This window comes from Leptomonas pyrrhocoris (assembly GCF_001293395.1).
Source record: "Leptomonas pyrrhocoris isolate H10 chromosome Unknown, whole genome shotgun sequence".
NCBI lineage: Eukaryota > Euglenozoa > Kinetoplastea > Trypanosomatida > Trypanosomatidae > Leptomonas > Leptomonas pyrrhocoris.
The window spans coordinates 1,063,730-1,083,669 of NW_015438358.1; the positions used below are offsets into that span (position 1 = coordinate 1,063,730).

Consider the following 19,940-nt stretch of genomic DNA (forward strand, 5'->3'; position numbering starts at 1 on the left):
CTGCTTTCTTTGTGCTGCTCAAGTATGTCAGTTTGCGTCGCAGTTTCTCTCTCAACTGTTTCAGTTGGCGAACACAATCAAACGTTGAAGAGTGGCTTCCAAGTCGACCGTAGAGTAACGCTCAGAAGGGAGGAGAAAAGAAGGAATTTCCAAACTGACCAGAGCCGAAAAATTGAAAGAAAAAAGATAACGCTTCAGTACGTTGTGGTTGAGGTAGTTTTATTTGCTGAAGAGATGTGTATTGTAGCGACGGAGTCAAGAAGAAGAAGAAGAGAAAAAGAAGTGCCACCTTTTATGTCTAGGTGGAAGTTGATTGTTTTCATTTCCTGCATCACCGTTGTGGAGGTTTTCATGAATCGATGGATTTGGTGAGTAGCGGACTTTTCCTTTTGTTTGCTTCACGTTTTGTGGTTTTGCTTTACAACAAACACTGTTCGTTTTATTATCATTGTCCATCTCTGTTGCCAACCTTGGCTGGGGCAGTTACAAATAATCTATTTCAGAAAGAATGGAAAGCAAGGTGTCTGGTCTGCCTCTACTGCATCTCTTTACCTTTTTTCGAAGTCATTGAAATGGATGTAGGTACTCAAATTCCCCGGTGACAATGCGAACTCTTTGATTTTTCATTCTTCTATATTTTCTCTTCTTCTTTTTTCTGCGTGCCCGTGTGTGCTCGAATGAGTGTGCGTGTGGAGCGGAGGCACTCACAGTCACACCCCACATCTATTTTTTTTTTTTTGGAGGGGCGTACGCGTTTCCCTGTGGCCGGTTTTTTTGTGTCTCGTTACTCTTCCCTTTCTTTTTTTGCCTTCTGTTTACTTCAATTTGTTGACCACCTTTTCTTTCATTTCACTTTCTCTTTCTCAATAATTAAGCGCCAACTTTTGTTTTTCCTTTCACATTTCATTCTTATGCAGCTTTTTCTAGCTTTTTTGTTGTTGTGTCGTTGAACTCCGTTAACTCACTCTTTTTAAATGTGTCGTTTTCTGGTTTCTGCCTCGCCGTCTCGGATGCGCAGGGTCCACATAGAGGCAGAGACACGGTGACGTACAGCTTTTCTACGGTAAAGAAGAAACAAAACGGAGATGATAACGACAGCAAAATGATCCCGAGCAAGATTTGTTCTGTATAAGAGAGAGAGAGAGAGATGTTGATCTTAATTTTTCTGATTCTGTGTGCGCGTGGCATTAATGCCCGCTAACCTGCAGACACTGTTGTATGATGAATTCTAAAAGAGAAGATAACCTCACTTTTTATTCCGCCTTTTCGTTTACGCCTTCGCTCTTTTTTTTTGTTTTCTTTGCTCTTTTTTCCGCTGCTTTTTTGATGGTCGACGGCTATGCTGCCAAGAGAGTTACACAGCACGCACAACAACAAGAAACTGCATACTTTGACGTGTATGTATATGTGTGTGCGTGCTGTGTTCGTGAGTGATGCTCTCTACTAGTATGTATTAATCAAATTGCTTTCCTTTTCTTCTTCAGTTTTCCTATTCCGTCTGATTCTCTTCACCCTTCTTTAACTTGAGCTACGTATGATCTGTAAACAGGACTCTCCAAGGACAGTCTTATAGTAAAAAAGAAAACAAGACCAACAACAAAATAAATAAAAACGTAAAAGATTGCTTGAGTTCTCGGATACACGCGTCCGTTTCATGTGTAACCACAACAGCAACATCAAAAAAGAAAAGGAAAAAAAATTCCGTGCCCCTTGAAGATATCACAACGAAGACATTGCATCTTTTTTCCCCTTTTCCTCTGAGAATATTTTCGAAACCTCGACGGCAATGAAAGGGAGTACGGTGCACTTTCCTTATGTTCTTTTTTCTTTTTCTGGTGTTATTGCTGCGCTTTTCTTTCATATTAGTTACTACTTTTGAACAATGCTTTCATCGAAAGAAGAGCCCAAGCATCTTTTCCACTTTTATTTAGATTTCCACTACCTTCTTCTTTTTTTTTCTTTCGCACGTATATGCGCCTGTGGGTGTGTGTAGGTGTGTATTTGTGTGCTTGCCAATCTCAAGGTCTTTGTTTTTGTTTTACATCTTTGTCTTAATGCTTCCGTCCTTCCTCCTCGTCAAAAAGGTTTGTGTTCCTGCCTTTGCTGGTCGCTTTTTCGTCTACAGCGCTGCCGTCAAGCGTGCTTGGCTCTTTGTTTCCTTGTATTCTCTTCGTATCGGCTAGTCTCATAAGGCGGCAGAGACGCGCTTCCACCCTGTGTTTCCGTGGGTCTCCGTGTGCTTGTGTGCGCGTTCTTTGTTTTTCTATTCAATGACAGACTTGAAGTTTCGAACTGTGGTTGTTGAGGGGGAAGTTAAAAGATGGCTTCTGCCTCTCTAGCCCGTTTAAAATGGTCTGACAGAAGGAGAAAAACTGCTCGCATACACACTCACACCGGCATTCAAAAATATAATAATAAGGAAGCGCACAAGACGATTTAGCTCTCTCTCGCTGACACTGAGGCCTCCTCTTTGTTTTGTTTTTCGTTTATCTCCCCGGTTCTTCTCCCTGCGAGGAGGAGAACCCACAAAAGAAGACGGACCAGGGGACACACGAGAAGGGGAAGCAGTTGAACAGATGCAACAACAACAACAACAACTTGAGGGATTAAGAAAGGTACAGGAGAGAAAGAAGCAAGGTTAAAAGGATTCAAGAAGCATTTCCCTTTTCATTGCCGGGAACAAAACTGTCTGTTTTCGTGCGGTACTCTTCTTTCTTTTTATATTCCCTCCGGACAATAGCCTTCCTCCAGCACTAAACTTCTTCATTTCGGCACCACACCGCGCGTACCTCATTTCCTACTGCAGGCCTTTGCCGTCTTTTATTATTTCTTTCTCTTACAAAACGCATAGGAAGATGGCAAATTCGTGCATTTATTTTTCCCCTTCGCTCCTTCTTCTTCGTTGTGTTCGGACTTTCATGAAAGCAATTCGATCTTTCCCTTTCTTGTTTTATCTATTTATTATTAACTCTTGATGCTTGTTTGTATGAATAGCACATGTGCTTGTGTGCTCCCGTTTTTTACTTTCATTTTTAATATATTATTACTTTTTTTATTCGTGGAAACTGGTGTCGACGCACATGGAGGGGTATGCGACCCATGGTACCACTTAAACAGCACGAACCAACTCAGTAATGAATGCCAGAGGAGCGACCACAGTGACCATGAGGCGAGACTCTCGGCAGGATGCAGGGGAGGAGACATGATGTGGCGTTGAAGAAAGCAGGGATCGTGCATGACCATCCGTTGCTTTCTCTCGCTCGCTCTCTCTCTGTCTTACAATTTCTCCGCTTCTGCTGCAGAAGAATTTGCACCGTCCTTTCGTGCTTCTGGCTGCTGCGGGCTACGAATCTCGTTCCCCACGCTGCGGAGTGGTCTGGCAGCGCGACGAGTATCCTTCACGGATGCGTCTCACTTCTTCTCCTGCGTGAAGTCGGCGTTCCACCCTATTCTTTGAACAGGTAAAGGACATAATCCATGCTCAACCAAAAGCGCAGCATTTTTCTTTTCTGCTCTCCGATGACAGCCCCCTTTCGGCGGAGGTGTTCCAGCTCTCTTCTTCTTCTCCACAAATCTCTCCTTCTCGCACTTCCTCTGCGAACACGCGCGCTTGTAAAAAGTAAAAAAGCGTCCACGGAAATTTCTTTTGGTATCTGAAGGAAATCCATTTGCGTTGCACTCCAAAGCTCCCTGCTCTCTCCACACACACACACACACACACACAAACTGGAAGCCACGGCACAGAGGGAAATATCAACGGCAACAGCAGCAGTAAAAAGGTGAAGCGAAACATCATGCCTGCAGGTTCACCAACCGGCAAGACGTCGTCGCCGGGCGGCGCTGGCGGGGCCTCCCCAACCCAGCAGCTGGGTTCTCCGGTCAATCCCACCCCGGCATGGAGTGAGGGCGACGACGCAGCTCCGGCGATGTCCGAGGCGGCCGCCGCTGCCGCTGCGATTAACGCCAACATCGTCATCGACCCCACCAAGGACTTGTGGCAGAACATCACCCGCAACGTGAAGGACGCCAACGTGGAGCAGACGGAGACGAACTTGGCCATCGTCGGCGCCTCGGGAAGTGGGAAGACGACGCTGCTGCATCGCATCTACTCGTCCTTCCAGAGCACATCAGCCGGGGGCGGGTCGAAGAAGGTAAAACCGACGACCGCGCTCGATTACAGCTTCGCGCGGCGCTCGGAGCGCAACGTGGCGCAGGTGGCGCACTTCTGGGAAATCGCTCAGGGCACGCAGTTCTCCCAGCTGCTGGACATTGTGGTCACGCCAGAGAATGTGCACGCCATGGTCGCCGCGGTGGTGGTCGACGCGAGCGAAGACGGGCTGCCCGTCGCGTGGGAGACGGCGACCTACTGGCTGAGGCGGATCGATCATCGCGTGAGTGAGGTGGCGGAGCGCATGAAGGCTAGAGGCTCCACCACGCCCGAGAAGATCATCGTGCGGGCGCAGAAGACGGTCGGGACGGACCACCCTGACCTCAAGCGGATGCGGCTCAGCGGGCTGCCGACGGTGCTCGTCGTCAACAAAATCGACGCCTTCCGCGGCGACACACAGCAGCTGAAGCTGCTCTGCCGCAGCATGCGCTATCTCGCACACCTCTACAGTGCACACGTCATCTTCACGAACGAGGCGGAGAGCGTCAAGTGGCGTGCGCTGATGAACCACATCCTCTTCCAGGCACCGTTTGACAACAAGTACCTGCAGACAGACCCGGAGCGGGGCTGTGTGCTGCTGACGGTAGACCGGGATAGCTTTGTCGACATTGGGGACCCAAATATCAGTCGACTGGGCAACGGCGGCGGCAGTGGCAGCACCGGAGACGCGGAGCTGGACCGCTGGAAGGCGCCATTCGATGAAGCCTTCCCTACCCGCAAGTTAAACGAGGAAGATAGGGTGCTGGAGGACCCATTTATTCGCCGCTTGTATGACACCGCCGAGGGCGGCTTTGGCGAGCCGGCCATCGACGCATTGCGGAAGCAAAAAGATGAGGAGCTGGAGCAGTACCGCAAGAACAGCAGCACCAACGGTGCAGCAAAGAATGCCGGGAAGTAACGAGGCAGCACAGAGAAGCACTTGGATATCATTAAAAGACGATGCCACTATCGGCTGTGGATGCGCGTTGGCGGTTCTGCTCGCAATTTTTCTTCTTCTTATGGCTGTTTACCCGCCACATCCATTATCTTCTTCTGCCTTTTTGCCTCACTTTGCTGCGTAGATGAAGCGCGCTGGATTCAAGAAGGAGAGTTCTCTTGACTCCTCGCTCTTTTCTTTTTTGTTTCTTGTCGAAGCTCTTTTAGACACCTTTCCCATCGTTGATAGCGAGACCGATGCCACGGCGGCGAATTAAGTGAACGGGGCGCTCGTGCTCGATGTACAGAACGCGAAGGCAACAACAGCCACAGAGATTCGAATACGGGAGTAACAGGAGCTGCGACATGGTTCATTTTTTTTTCTTCCCCTCTTTTCTTTTGCACTCCACGTCTCGCACCGGTTTTCTTTTTCCCCGCCCGATCGTTGACGAACGAAAATCGATGCAGCCGTTTGCGCTAAGCGGAGGGAGATGATGATAAGAAAAGGGGAAGGACGACGGAGAGCGCCTCCTTTTTTTTTAGGTATCTCGCTAGCGTTGTCATCATCTTCAGGGCGCGCTCCTTTTCTGCCTCCCCTCTTGCGTGGACGCCGCTTCATTTAAAACACCCTTTCAGTTCCGTCCTTTTCTCCTTCTGCCGTTGTACACGCTCATAAAATTGTTCTGGAATCATTCCCTTTCGTTTCCTTCTTAAGTTACCACAGAGACGCTCTCCAACACCAGCGCCGCAGATTATTGCGCCTTCTAACAAACCCTCACCAAATAGTACCGCAGTAACAACGACACCTCAACTCCCCTACGCGCATTCACGCACAGCCGCCAATGAACGCTCTCGATGCCACCCATCGAACTGCACTCGCTCGAGTCCTTCAGCGGGTGGCTGCATGACAACTTTGTTGATGCGGTGCCATTCGGTCTGTCTCTGCGATTGCGGCCGCTTTCCACGTCATCCAGCGCCGCGCCGTCTAGGAGTACCGTATTGGTGCGTCCACATGTCGGCCACGTACTGCTGTCCTTGCTAGCGCGTGATAGTCCCGAGTTGTTGACGGATGGGGCGAAGGATAGCGGTGCGGCATCGAGCTGTTTCGAAGATGCGACGCCAGGGAGGGAAGCACTGTCGGGGCATGCAACCTCCGTCAACACGAACTCACCTTTGTTCAACAGCGGTCCACATTTCTACCCCCTCCTGATGCAGATTTTACTGCAACTTACACGCAGCGATGACGAGGGCAGACCAGTCTCTTCCTCCACCTCCTCCTTCTCCCCAACGTCCGAACTTGGCGCGGCAGCAGCCGTGGACGGCGTAGGGCGTAAGCTGAATCTCTTTGCCGTTCTTTTACGGCATTGCGCGCAGTGGTGGATGCCGAAAGATGAAGCGGACCGCAGCAGCTCAGCGAGCAGCCGACTACACCATCTGCGAGGTACAGCTCCTCGGCCTTTTCTCTTTTTTGAAAGCTCCGCCGTTGCCGTACCTTCGCCTGTGGAGTGCACATCGCAGCTGCCCAACGCGCAACGCTTGCTTCTACGTGTGCTTCGTCGTCTCAGCCAGTGCGGTGGATGGCATCTGCGTCTGGCTCCGCCGAAGAGCGGAGCGACGAACGAAGGCGAGGACTGGCTTGATTACGTGGTACAACAAGCGGTAGACTGCGACCTGCGACCCTACGGTGACTACCGTAGCATCCTCCATAGCGGTTCCTTCACTGCATCGTCCTCTTGCTCAGCGTCCACCTCAGGAAATAATGGTAATACCAATAGCGTGCTGGGCGAACCGTCGCCTTCAGAACCTGTGGTATCCGTTGAGACGATGCGTGCGGTGCTGTGGCACATTCTCGCAACGGAGGTGGAAGGCGACGTACTCGCGGTTCTGCATCGACTTGCGGTGGAATTTCTCTGTGGTGCGACAGCAATGGGAGGGGAGGCGGCAACACTAAACGCTACGCGCGCCAAAGTTGTACCCCTGTCGTGCGTGCGCTTTGCGCTGCGCCGCCTGTTGCGAACTCCCGAGCGCGCCTTTACCTGCTGCCCCACGACGTCTTCCGCGCTGTTGCCACCAGTGTCGGGGCCGATCGCCTTTTCACGTGTTCTTCCTCGTGCGATTTGTATCCTCCCCTTTGCAGACGAGCATGCCGGACCGGCAGGTGGTGACGCGACGTCGCCGACGAGGACCTCTCGCTTTTTTCTTCACGGAGTTCGGACAACGACGGCAGATGGTGCCGCTCACCGTGCTGTGCGACGCGTGCTTCTTCTGCGTGTGGATCCGGAGGGGTGTTGGTTGCCCGCCGCAGAGGAACTGGCCAGCCAGCGCAGTTTTCACGCGTCGTTTCAGAGCCAGGGAGAGAGGGACGGGCCGAGAGCCACGGCGTTGCCGTCAGAAGATCGGGGCGGTGTGTGCGAAGAGGCGGATTCGGACGACTTTGCACTACGGGAAGCGCAATCTTCCGGCAGGCGCGACGTCAACAACGTTGATGTTGCTCAAGCCAAGGACGCGGCTCCGCGTTCTTCTACGCAAAGTGGCATCGAGTCCTCTGCTGCCGAAGACGCCACCATTTCTTTTCTCACCTCGCACGTTCTACGTCAGACCCCTTTTGTACAGAGCATGGCGTCTGCCAGCGCGAAGGATCAGCTTATGTGGGGCGCCACCGTTCGTCTTTACCTTTACGCACTCCTGCACGAGGTGCGCGTGATCCTCACCCCCGAGAGGCTCCCTGCTCTCACAAAAGTGTTTGGTTACCGCCACCTTTCGCAGTTGCATCAAGCATTGTGCGACTTAAGAAAGAAGCGGGGTCGGGAGACGGCGCCATCGGGTGCGTATAACACCTTGGATACTGCTGTTACTACACTTCTCGCAGCGGCGTGTGCCCATGAGCCGCCTGTGGCCATTTACGCGGTAGATCAGCTCGACCTTCAGGCCTTCACACAACTGCAAGGAGAGGCTGGTCAGCACACGCAGGATGGCAACGAGAGATCGCGCCGCTCCCTTCTTCCTGTCGTGCTTTGTCGCGATGTTCTGCGCAGCCTCAGCTCACAGTCATTGGCGCCTTCCGCTGCTGCGACGCCAAGTCTAGTATCTGGTCAAGGCAGCCGATCCGCTTCCCTTCCGCAAGGCGTGTTTGCTGTCACCCACTGCTGCGTCCTTGACGAGGAAGTTGTTTGTCGCGCCTGGGCACGACACCCGTCTGTCGGCGACGCCGATGCGCTGATGGAGGCGTGCGCCGGCGCGGAGCGGCTCTTTCTGCCGCGCAAACGGGATTTGTGTCTTCTCGCCTTCACACCCCTTTCGGAAGCGGCCTTCACGAACGCGAACTCCACATTAAGCAACGACGCGCAGGAGCTGGAGCTGCGCTGCCCCTCGATCTTGCTGGTGGCTCCCACCCACGTGCACGCCACGTATTACGTCGGTCTGCTCCGCAAGGCGGGCCTAGCTCTGTCGGACGCGTTGCCCGATTTGCCCACACGTAGTGGCGATCGCAGCGCACGTCAAGAGACATCTGGGCTTCCCGGCGAGTCTCTACGCGGGGTAGTACGCGGAGGAGGTGGCTTCTACATAGCCGTAGCGAAGCAGTTGCGACTTTTACTGCTGCGTCTTCAAGGGGCGTCTCTCACCGCTTCGTCCATTTCGCGAAGTCACGTGGTCGGATTTGGCGACGATGTGCCTCTGCGAGAACGCCGGTGGGTGTGCTATGTGTTGTATCTGCTGGCGGAGGCGTGCGGTGCGGTGGCGACACAGCACGCAGAGCCGGTGATTGCGGGGGAGGGCGAGAGACAGAACGAAGCGAACACTGCATCACGTGCGTGGACGTGTGGACCGCGGACACGGCGCCGACTTTGGCTGGAGGTGCTCCGTGGGACGGTAGAGTCTTGCGCACCCTCTTCCTTCGCCACCTCCGCAGCGAAGCCCTCCACACTGCCTGCCTTGCACGTTAGACACGCTGGAATGACCAGCTCTTTTGCAGGTCCTCGTTGTCTTCCGACGTCAAGCCGTGGCGGGAAGTCGGAGGAGGAAAAGCCTTCAACACCGTATGAAGTCGCCATGCGCTTGTTTGTCTCGCAGCCGCCTTCGCAGCGATACGACGACGAAGGGGAGGTGGCGAAAGGAGAGGAGCTGCCGCTTTTTGAGCCGCTCCGCGCTAACCTGCGCGCTGTGCGAGAGGCGCTCTCCCTTCTCGTGTTCACGTTGTCTGCTACCGTATGAGGTGAGGAAAAATACATTGGTTGCGCACAGTGGTGCTCACTGATGGACGAAAGAAGAAGAAAAAGATATAAAGGAAAGTTCGGCAAACCTGTCCTGTCTGTTGAGGGGGAAAAGAAAAACGTCAAGAGCCACAATAACGCAGCGCACTTAATTTCCTACCTTTTGAGCTGTGTTCAATACGTCGAAGTCTATCTCGTGAAACTTTCTAGGTGACCACCGCACTCTTCCATTTTGCTGTTTTGTTGCTCTGTGTTGCTTCATTCCACTCTTCCCCACTCTTCCTTCTCCCTCTTCTTTTGTTTTTCATCGCCTTTCTCCCGTTAACCTCGAAATTGCGGTCCTCTGGTGGCTCTCGAAAAACATACTCCGGAAACACTTGTAAGCGCAGCAGGATCTCAGCAGCCTTCACGCACGCGAGCTCGCACAGAAGGCAGCGCGAGGCCAAGCATTCTTGATTTAGGAAGCAAACAAAGAAGAAGAAAATAAAATAACTACTACACTAGACTTCGTTCTTTAAAAATCCTTTCTTTGAATACGCTGTTGACTGCTTTCTAACACAGTGAAGGCGAGATACAAGAACAAGTATTCACAAGGACGCAAAAGCTGTGCAGCTTCTCGCTGCTTGTGCATGCGACGTTCATTATTGAAAATCTCCCCTTTTTACATATTGTTTTCCCTCCACTACTCCTTGGAACTGGAACACTTCCTTTTATTTTCCTAGCGGTGTGCGTCAGCTTATTTGCACCAACACAATTGAACCATTTTTTTCTGTTCTCTTGCCACCTCTTTCTTCGCATTTCGTAAAGCGCAAGAAAGCATCGCTTTTTACTTCTCACCGTTCGTTTCATCTCTTGCTTTTTCCTTTCTCTTGTTTGTATTGTAAACAAGTTGAACTTTCTGAATCTGCTTAACCTGCATTGTGTGACACTGGTCCGCGTTGTTCTCCCTCAGTTTTTTTTTTTAGTATTTGCCTGTCTTTGTTCTCCTCCTTGCACCGTTATTCCCACACCGCCGCGTGGTGTGGGTCAGCTTCTGCGTTGCGCCCGTACGGGGAAACACACTATATATATAGGTATGTATATGTTTTTTTTTGTTTATACTTTATGCTCTTATTTCTGTTACAAGAAGAAGAAAAACACAGCACTCTTTTTCCTTTTTTTTTTCTCAAGTGAGCGTTTGTGTGCCGCGAGCTAGATGCCTGCTCCTCCCTTTCAACTCAGGAATTCAGTCCACACAACACACAACACCCACACCCTCCCACAAACACCAAGAAAACATAACAATAAATAGTTGTAGCCGATAATGGAAAACTACGAAGTCCTTGGCATTCTTGGTGAGGGGACCTATGGCGTCGTGATGAAGGCCCGCAACCGGATAACCGGCAAGCTCGTCGCCATTAAGCGCTTTAAACAAACGGAAGAAGACGACCACGTGCGCAAGACGTCAAAGCGCGAGGTGCGCATGCTGCAGCAGCTACGACACCCCAACGTGGTGCGTCTTGAGGAAGTATTTCGCCGTGAGGGCAAGCTCCACCTTGTTTTTGAATTCATTGACAAAACCATCTTGCAGGTCCTTGAGGGCACCAGCCGCGGCATCCCGTCACGAGACCTGCGCCGCTACACATATCAGCTGCTCCGCGGCGTCGACTTCTGCCACGCCAACAACATCATTCACCGCGATGTCAAGCCGGAGAATGTTCTGATTGATCAACACGGCATGCTGAAGCTGTGCGACTTCGGCTTTGCACGCCAGATGACGACGAAAGGAAAGTACACCGACTACGTCGCCACGCGGTGGTATCGCGCGCCTGAGTTGCTGGTGGGCGACGTGTCCTACGGCAAACCGGTGGACGTGTGGGCGGTGGGCTGCATGTTTGCGGAGCTGTCCGATGGCCAGCCGCTCTTCCCCGGTGAGTCCGACCTGGACCAGCTGTGCCTCATCATCCAAACCTGCGGTCCGGTGCCGGAGAACATGGTGACCATTTTTGAACACAACTCGCTCTACCGCAATGTGAGCTTCCCCCACAGCGGCATCGTCTACACGCTGCAGGAGCGCTACCACCGACAGTCCGAGGACTGGCTGGAGTTTCTCTACGCCTGTCTGCACCCCGACCCGGCGAAGCGGCTGACTTGCGGGGAGTTGATGGCGCTGCCATACTTTACGCGAGACGGCTTTCGAGAGCGGTATGAGCAGGAGCTGCGCGCCATGTCCGGCCTGCCGCTGCTGCTGCGCCAGAACCCGACCGCGTCCGCACCGTCGCCGACGCGCCGGCCCATGGGCGAGAAGGTCATCAAGGGACCAAAGAACGCGCAGGAGGCGACGACTTTGGCGACGTCGAACGCGAGCACGGAGCCGACGACGCCGCCGTCGAGCAAAAAATATCCCGCGATGAACGCGAAGGGCGAGCTCGGCAAGCACGGTGGCACGGAGGCCGGGAAGCCGAAGGCGGGCAAGGGCGACACGGGCAGCTTCCTGCCGGTTGTCACCCCTCTCGCGCTGGGGCAGTCAGAGGGGTCGGTGCAGCTACCGCTGATCCCCAACTCGGACACCGACAAAGGCGTCGGCGCGGCGGTGGCTGCGGTGAAGACCCGAGACGCCGACGAAGACGGGGAGAGCCCCTCGCGACACCGCCGCTGTCGCCATCCGCGACTTTCATCTGACGTGACGGCGTCGCCGGGATCCAGTTTAGGCGATTGCATTGCCCCAGCGGTGCCGAAAGGCCGACGCTTTTCGCAGTCCTTCAGCACGGTGCTGTCGTCGCGGCGCACCTCCTCGGCCTCCTCGATGCCCGTCAGCCCAGTGAAGAAGACCGACAGCATCGTAATGAACGGCGCCACCTATGGGGAGTCGGGTCGACGATTGAGTAATATGGTTGGCAACAGGGACGAAGACGAAGGCGGCAGACGCGCACCAGGCGCTGCGGTAGCAGCATGTGTGGCGAACCCGCTGGCGGGCGCCGCCGCTGCCGCCGCTCCTGCGAAGGCAGTGTTGGGCGGGGCAGTCGGCGGTGGGTCCAAGCGCACCTCCGGCTGTTCTCCTTTTTCGTCCTCCAACGGGAGCCCCCGCTCGTCGTCGCCGCCCAATGTGCCCAGTGATGCCAAACCGAGTCACGGCGGGGTCGCGCCTGCGTCCTCGGCTTTTTCCCCGAGCACCACCACGGATGCGGTGCTGAAGGCTGCGCCGGGGCAGCAGCAAGCACAACAACAAGCGCCGCCGTCGCCGCAGCAGCCGCCCCATTTGATGCCGCTGGCGGAACGGCTGCCCGACCTGACTTCACCCCAGTTGCACCTCGCCACACACGACTGGCGCGGCAGCGTCGACATGGAGGACATCCCAAAGCCGCCCTCCCAGCCCCCCTGCCCCATCTCTCCCCCGTCTCCCCACGACGGCTGCTTTGCGGGCCAACCGTGCGCAAACCCGTTGGCCTCCCCGTCGTCGCAAGACCGCGGCAGCGTGAAGTGCGCGCCGCCCAAGACACGCCGCAGCGGCCCCATCGACGCCGGCGACGTACCGCACATGTGCACCAAGAAGAAAGTGATGAAGCGAAGGAAAGAGAGCGTGCCGGGTCATGGCAGTTGCGTCTCCAGCAGCCACAGCACCTCTCCCTTCAGTCCGCAGGAGCAGCTGTTGGAAGAGCTGCGCGCGCGCGGCGTGCACGAGCATGCGCTGCACGACGGCACTGCGCAAGAGTCCGCCTCGGTGAACGCCCTCAAGTTGTGCACGACGCGCGCGTCGCCGCAGCTGCCGGGCTCGTCCCGATCACACGACCGTCGCGAAGCAGGCGTGGCGGTGCCAGACAAGACGCAGGCGCCGGAAAAGATGAGCCGTACGCGCGGCAGACTTTCGGCCCCGCACACGCCCGGTACGACGACGGCCAACGGAAAATATGGCATAGAAACCCGCGGAGCGATGCCGCTCAAGGAGCGCAAATCAAAGCCGTTGCACGCGTCCACCCACGCCACTTCGCAGGCTCATGAGGGTCCCACGCGTACATCACCGCAGCCGTCGCTGCAGCACCAGCAGCAACAGCTGCCCGACACGCTGTTGGCACTGTCCGCCCTGCGCGACAACACCACCTCCCCCCACCAGCCATTTCCACACGACGGCGGCCAGGCGGAGAAGTACCCTTACAGCCGTTTCACGCAGGCGGGCGGCGGCGTCGCCCACTACGCTGTTCCACCACCGCCCAAGACCCAAACAAAGGAAGTGACCGCTGTCGCACTAGCCAAGAGGGCGATCATGCGCTCTCGTAAGCCACTGGGCGTCTACGCGCTGCAGAGCACCCGCCGCTCCCTCGACGGAAGTGAAAGGGCGGGCTCGATTACGCATGTGCACGACACCGCCACCACCGTGCAGAGCTCGCTGTCTTCCAGCCAATACGGCGGTTTCGCCATCCCGTACCATAGAGTCTCCAATGCCGACAGCAACGGCGGGGCGCCGCAAGGTTCGTCCGGCGGCCCCAACATCACACCGCAGCCGCCACCGCTCGCGTCGAAGAAGGCGCGCAGGAATTGTACTTCAATTAGCGGCGACATGAATGGAGTTGGTAGGGGTGGGATGCCGTCTTACCCAAACCGGTGTCAAAGCGACCAGCAGCAGCTCTCGCCCGCCCCTGCGTTGAACACCGCAACGACGACGACGGAGAAACCGACACCGCGACGGCGGGAGAACAGCGATAGTATTCAAAAGCTATTGCCGCTTATGTGCAACGCGGCGACCGCTGCGACGACGCAGATGTAGAACGCTAAAAAGAAAATGAAAGACATGTAATTATCTCCTCTCATTTCAAATCCTTTCTTTTTTTTTGTTTTTCTGTGTTGCATCCCTTTCTGTCGGTGCACCCCCTGTGCGTTGTTGAGCGCGAATTTTGTGAGAACTTAAACCGTTTTTGTTTGGTAGAAGTAATAAGACTTTTTCCCCCTCCTCTACTCTTCTACTCCTCGCTTTCGCATTTTTTTAAATTTTTTTTTTATGTTTTAACTTCTCCTTCGCACCCTTTGTCATTTCCTGGGTTGTCTGTAGAAATACGTATATATATGTATTTCACGTTCTGCTTTTATCATTGAAAATGGCCTTCTTTTAACCTGGACCCTCTTATCCACTCACATAGGAAAGAGAAACGAATCAAACGAAGAAGCTTCTGGTTCTTGATCTCTTCTGTTCCTCTCTCTTGTTTCGCATCTCTCTTCATTGGCAACACAGAGAAATGCCCATATAAGTTAAAATAAGCAGCGTTATTTGTATATTATTATTATTATTGTTATTTTTCCCTCTCCGTGCTACTATCGGTCTCATGATCATTTTTCTTTGTTTCTTTTTGCGAACTTTTCGTTTTGATTGCCGAGACGGCACCAAAGAAAGAATGCACGACTGCTACCTCTGCGTCTCAGTTGCGTCTTCACAAGAGGCGCACATCGAAAGATCAAGCTCCGCCCTGTGTGAACTCCTTCTCCCACTCTGCGTCTTTTTTTTTGCTTCAACTTTACCTTAAAAATGCTCGGACGGCATTTTTCTTCTTCTCTGTACATTAGACCAAGCATGTATGTTGACATTTTACCCCTTTTCCTTGCTTCTCGCGCTTTGACCACCTCTGTTGCATTCAATGTGTGCAACACGGGGGAGGGGAGGGGGAAGCTGTATGTGGGTGAACCTGGCTGGTCGGAGCAAGATTGTTGCTGGTGGTTGAACTCCGTACTTATCAAGCCTTCGTATTTCTTCTACTGTTCATGACTTTGGCCTTCGGGACGCGCATATGCTTACACCCATAACAAGGACTCACCAAATTCGTACCCAAAGGGTGAAAACAGAGAACGAGGGAGAGAGGAAAGTATCACGCATCTCAGATAGTCTTCCCACCCCTTCCTCCACCGGAAAAAAAAACTTGGCGGACAAGACTTTTCGGCGGCGCTCAGCCTTTTCTCTTGTCGGCTTTACCTAAGTTACGATGGGGGTGGGGGTTAAACACACTACCTGGAGAAATAGAAGTGCTGCTTGACAGATGAGCAATGCTGCCTTTCCAGTCTATTATTCGATGGCCTAGCGCTATGCTGACTCTGTCGTTGCGGGCGTGTTCTTCTTCGTTTTTCTCTCTTCTCTCACCTTCTCAAAGGGCCCTAAGCGCGTGCTCGAGAACAACTGCGTCTCTTCTTGTACTGCTGTCGATTTCACTCCCCCTCCCCCCTCCCCTCTCTCTGCCCAACAACACATTTATTCGACAACGTTTTTTTTTTGTGGATTTGACGTATTGCAGGCTTTTTCTTTCTCCTTCTTAGCAATAGACCAGGCTTTTTCGTATTGCTGGATTGATAGAAGCCTAATAAAACGGTACTAGCATCAAACCTTGTATTCTGCAACTCTTTCCGACAATGCGTATAGTCATCTGTGACACACCTGACAAGGTGGCGACGTACGCCTGCGAGTACGTGATCAAGTCCATCAACGACTTCAAGCCCACGGCGGACCGTCCCTTCGTGCTCGGCCTCCCCACCGGCGGCACGCCCTTAAAGACGTACCAGAAGCTCATCATCGCTTTCCGCGAGGGGCGTGTCTCCTTCAAGAATGTGGTCACCTTCAACATGGACGAGTACGTTGGTCTCCCGCAGGACCACCCCGAGAGCTACCACTACTTTATGCGGCACAACTTCTTCGATTACATTGACATTCCCGAGCAGAACCGCCACATCCTGAACGGTAACGCACCCGATCTGATCGAGGAGTGCCGCCAGTACGAGGAGAAGATCAAGGCCGTCGGCGGTATTCATCTCTTCCTCGCGGGCATTGGCACAGACGGCCATATCGCCTTCAACGAGCCCGGCAGCAGCCTCTACAGCCGGACTCGTGTGAAGAGCCTCAACAAGGAGACGATCGAGAGCAACGCGCGCTTCTTCGATAACGACCCGTCGCGTGTGCCGACGATGGCGTTGACGGTGGGCCTGCGAACCATCATGGAGGCACAGGTGGTGATGATGATTGCGACGGGTGCCAGCAAGGCGCTGGCGGTGTCGAAGTGTGTGGAGGGCAGCATCACGCATATGTGCACCGCCACCATGCTTCAGATGCACCCCAGCGCTGTGCTCTGCCTCGATGATGATGCCACGTTGGAATTGAAGGTGCGCACGGCACGCTACTTCAAGAACCTGCTGTTGTCGGAGAAGAATCTGGAGGAGCGGCAGGCCAACGTGAAGCGTTTGAGCGCTAAGCTGTAGAGAACCACCCCTAAATGGTCAGTGACGAGGGAGGGAGGGGGGGGGGGGGGTACGGAAAGGGCTCGACGTGCCCCTCCTTTTTTTTTCTTTGGAATCTTCTCCTTTCTTTCTTCTCCGTATCCGTCGTAAGTCACCCTTTGGCACGTCTGCGCTGTTTAAGTTATTGACAGATAGCTTCTAGTGGTCTTTATCTTCTCTCTTTCTCGCTCTTGCTTCATTGCCTTTTTTTTCAAGTTTCACCCGGTGCTTTTCTTCAACCAGCAGAAGAAGAAGGAAAAGAAGAAGCCGCAGGCTAAACAGGCTGGACGACGCTACGCAACAACAACAACAACAAAAAACGGTCGAAACACCTATTATTATTATTATTATTATTGTTAACCCCTTTTATATACTTTTATTCGTATCCGGAGACCATTGTTGACCGGCAAGGACTATCAAAAGCATCCTTAAACCTTTACGGTTCGTTCTCGTTTCTTTTTTCCTTTTATGTCTTTTGCATTGCGAGACCGAGGAAGAACAGATGAAAGGTGGAGGAACCAAAACAAAACCCGCGCAGTTCTATTTTGAAGCTATGTAATGCAGGCATACACATGCGCACCAACACCGGCGCAAACGAGCGCAAATCAGACGCTGAAAAGAAGGTGGTGACAAGGGAAGGACACAGACGAGAAATATATCCTCATTTGTAAGTATTTCTGCCGGTACAACAACCCGTTATCACAATCGATTTGAAAAGGAAAAGACTGTGGGGCGTGTATTTCCAGCTGCTACAGCGCGAGTTTTTTTTCCCTGTTCGATACAGTTTTCTTTTCTCTCTCCAGCGGTCTCTGCGCATGTGTGTTATTTTCCCTCTGATTTACCCCCAAACGCAAAAGAGATAACTGGCTCACATAATGAAAAGGTTATCGACACTACTAACAACAGAAGACAAAGAACCAATTGTAAACTTGCTCTCTTAACAGGGGCTTAAACGTTTGTGTGTGTGTGTGTGTGTGTGTACGTACGGCTGATCTCGTTGACATTGTTAAACTATGTGAGTTTTTTTTTCTGAGACATTCAAACCAACGTAAACCGAATGCAGCGCACAAGAAGTAGCAAAAAGCTATGTCATGGAAAGAGAGGAAAGGTAAGAAGGAACGACACTTGGATAAAACCGTGTGTATTTTTATTGCCTCTCGACGCATCTGAAGCGAATTCCTCCCGCAGGCACCTCAAACACTCCCTTCACCACAGCAAACAATGGCGTAGCGCTATGGCCACCGCAATCAACGTTTGCTCGGCGCAAAGCCGATGGATTGGTTGACAGGGAGAAGGTAGGACCTCTATCTGTACAGCCTTCTCCTTTGCATGCACATCCGTTCACCCAACGAGCTCTTTCTTGCTACGCTCTACTCCTCCCTTCTTCTGCTTCTTTCTGCACGTGTGTAATCATGTCCATGATCCTCTCATCTGCTTTCTTTCTTACAAACCCATATCAACTTTGCTCTGCACCAGTCCAATTGCCGCTGTCTCTTCTACTGTTTTGTTATTTGTATCACCTCTTTCTCTTCTTCATTCCCTCGCACTGTCGCACAGTCTCCTTCACTAACACCTACGTTATTGACATATACGCACGATGCAGCCCAAGCAGAAGGCAGCTCTCGGCATCAACGGCACCCGCATCAGCGGCATCGCCGTGCGCCGCGAGAATGTGACGGCGGCGATGGCGGTCGCGAACGTCGTGAAGTCCTCCCTGGGCCCCATCGGCCTGGACAAGATGCTCGTCGACGACATCGGCGACGTCGTCGTGACCAACGACGGGGCAACGATCCTGAAAAGCCTCGACGTGGAGCACCCGGCGGCCCGCCTCTTGGTTGACCTCGCCCAGCTGCAGGACAAGGAAGTCGGCGATGGCACCACCTCCGTCGTCATCCTCGCTGCGGAGCTGCTGAAGCGCGCGCAGGACCTCGTGAGCCAAGGCATCCACGCAACGAGCATCATCGCCGGTTACAAGCTGGCCATGCGGGAGGCGCTGCGCTACATGAACGAGAACCTCTGCTGTCCGGTGGATAGCCTCGGGAAGGACGTGCTGCTGAACGTAGCCCGCACATCGATGTCCAGCAAGATTCTGAACAACGATGCGGATCTCTTCTCGAAGATTGTGGTGGATGCGATCATGTCAGTCAAGACTGTCAACGACTTCGGCGACGTCGTGTACCCGCGTAAGGCCGTCTCTGTCCTCCTGCAGCACGGCAAGAGTCTGCACGAGTCGCGGCTGGTGCACGGCTTCGCGATGAACCTGTCCCGCGCGGCCCAGGGCATGCCGACCTCCGTCAAGAACGCGAAGATCGCACTCCTCGACTTCGACCTGCGCGCCGTGAAGATGAAGCTCGGCATCAACATCACCATCACCGACCCTTCCAAGGCGGAGGCGATTCGCCAGCGCGAGCTCGACATTACGAAGGAGCGCATCCAGAAAATGATCGCGGCCGGCGCCAACGTGATCATGACGACGTGGGGCATCGAGGACAGCATGATGAAGTACATGGTGGACAACAAAGTCCTGGGCGTGCGCCGCGTCAAGAAGGACGACATTCGCCGCATCGCCAAGACCACCGGCGCACAGGTGGTGCACACCATGTCCGACCTCGAGGGGGAGGAGATTTTCGACGCCAAGTGGCTCGGCCGGGCAGAGAAGGTTTACGAGGAGCACATCGGCGACGATGACTGCATCGTCATCACCGGCACCCCCAATACCGTCTGCGCCACCATCGTCTGCCGCGGTGCGAACTACTTTATGTTAGAGGAGATGGAGCGGGCACTGAATGACGCGCTGTGGGCGGTGGCCCGCACCTGCGACGCCAGCTCCGTCGTGGCAGGCGGCGGCTCTGTCGAGGCGGCCATCTCCGTCTACCTTGACAACTTCGCCCGCACGCTGAGCTCGCGCGAGCAGCTCGCGGTGGCGGAGTACGCGGAGGCGCTGCTGGTGATCCCGAAGGTGCTCGCGCTGAACGCGGCGCTCGACGCCACTGACCTTGTCGCGAAGCTGCGCGTCGAGCACACGCAGGCGCAGAGCAGCGGGCAGCAGAGCGAGTCGCGCTTCACCGGCTTGGACCTGCAGAATGGTCTGCTGCGCAACAACATCAAGGCGGGCGTGCTGGAGCCGAAGCCGAGCAAGATCAAGTCGCTGCAGTTTGCGACGGAGGCCGCCGTGACGGTGCTGCGTATCGACGACTGCGTCCGCCTCAACCCCGAGGAGGACGAGCAGCAGCAGCGGTAGACGTACAAATTTAAGAGGGTGAAGAGGGCTGTAGGAGCGAGGGGAAGGCGTCTACTTTTTCTTTTTGAGGTTCTGCGTGTGTGTGTGTGTGTGTGTGTGTGGAGAAAGGAAGGTGGCACTTCTGCCTTAATTGTGAGCCGCGACTGTACATGTTTAATAGATGTCTAGCAACATAAAGAAA

The 19,940-nt window shown here is 53.8% G+C and overlaps 5 protein-coding genes across 5 annotated transcripts; all 5 read left to right on the forward strand.

Moving 5' to 3' along the window:
* Positions 1-3,794: 3,794 nt before the first annotated feature.
* On the forward strand, positions 3,795-5,066 carry ABB37_01399 (putative dynein light intermediate chain; the record flags this gene model as incomplete). The annotated part of the gene is made up of 1 exon (XM_015797879.1): positions 3,795-5,066. The coding sequence occupies one exon, from the start codon at positions 3,795-3,797 to the stop codon at positions 5,064-5,066; it is 1,272 nt and encodes a 423-aa protein (XP_015663399.1).
* An 872-nt stretch (positions 5,067-5,938) lies between these two features.
* On the forward strand, positions 5,939-9,295 carry ABB37_01400 (hypothetical protein; the record flags this gene model as incomplete). The annotated part of the gene is made up of 1 exon (XM_015797880.1): positions 5,939-9,295. One exon carries the CDS (start codon positions 5,939-5,941, stop codon positions 9,293-9,295), a length of 3,357 nt encoding a protein of 1,118 aa, XP_015663400.1.
* Positions 9,296-10,597: 1,302 nt separating this feature from the next.
* On the forward strand, positions 10,598-14,035 carry ABB37_01401 (putative mitogen-activated protein kinase; the record flags this gene model as incomplete). Its single annotated transcript, XM_015797881.1, has 1 exon — positions 10,598-14,035. One exon carries the CDS (start codon positions 10,598-10,600, stop codon positions 14,033-14,035), a length of 3,438 nt encoding a protein of 1,145 aa, XP_015663401.1.
* Positions 14,036-15,543: 1,508 nt separating this feature from the next.
* ABB37_01402 (putative glucosamine-6-phosphate isomerase) lies at positions 15,544-16,500 on the forward strand (the record flags this gene model as incomplete). Its single annotated transcript, XM_015797882.1, has 1 exon — positions 15,544-16,500. Exon 1 carries the CDS (start codon positions 15,661-15,663, stop codon positions 16,498-16,500), a length of 840 nt encoding a protein of 279 aa, XP_015663402.1. The 5' UTR covers positions 15,544-15,660.
* A 1,492-nt stretch (positions 16,501-17,992) lies between these two features.
* Positions 17,993-19,759, forward strand: ABB37_01403 (putative chaperonin alpha subunit; the record flags this gene model as incomplete). The annotated part of the gene is made up of 1 exon (XM_015797883.1): positions 17,993-19,759. Exon 1 carries the CDS (start codon positions 18,116-18,118, stop codon positions 19,757-19,759), a length of 1,644 nt encoding a protein of 547 aa, XP_015663403.1. The 5' UTR covers positions 17,993-18,115.
* Positions 19,760-19,940: the final 181 nt, after the last annotated feature.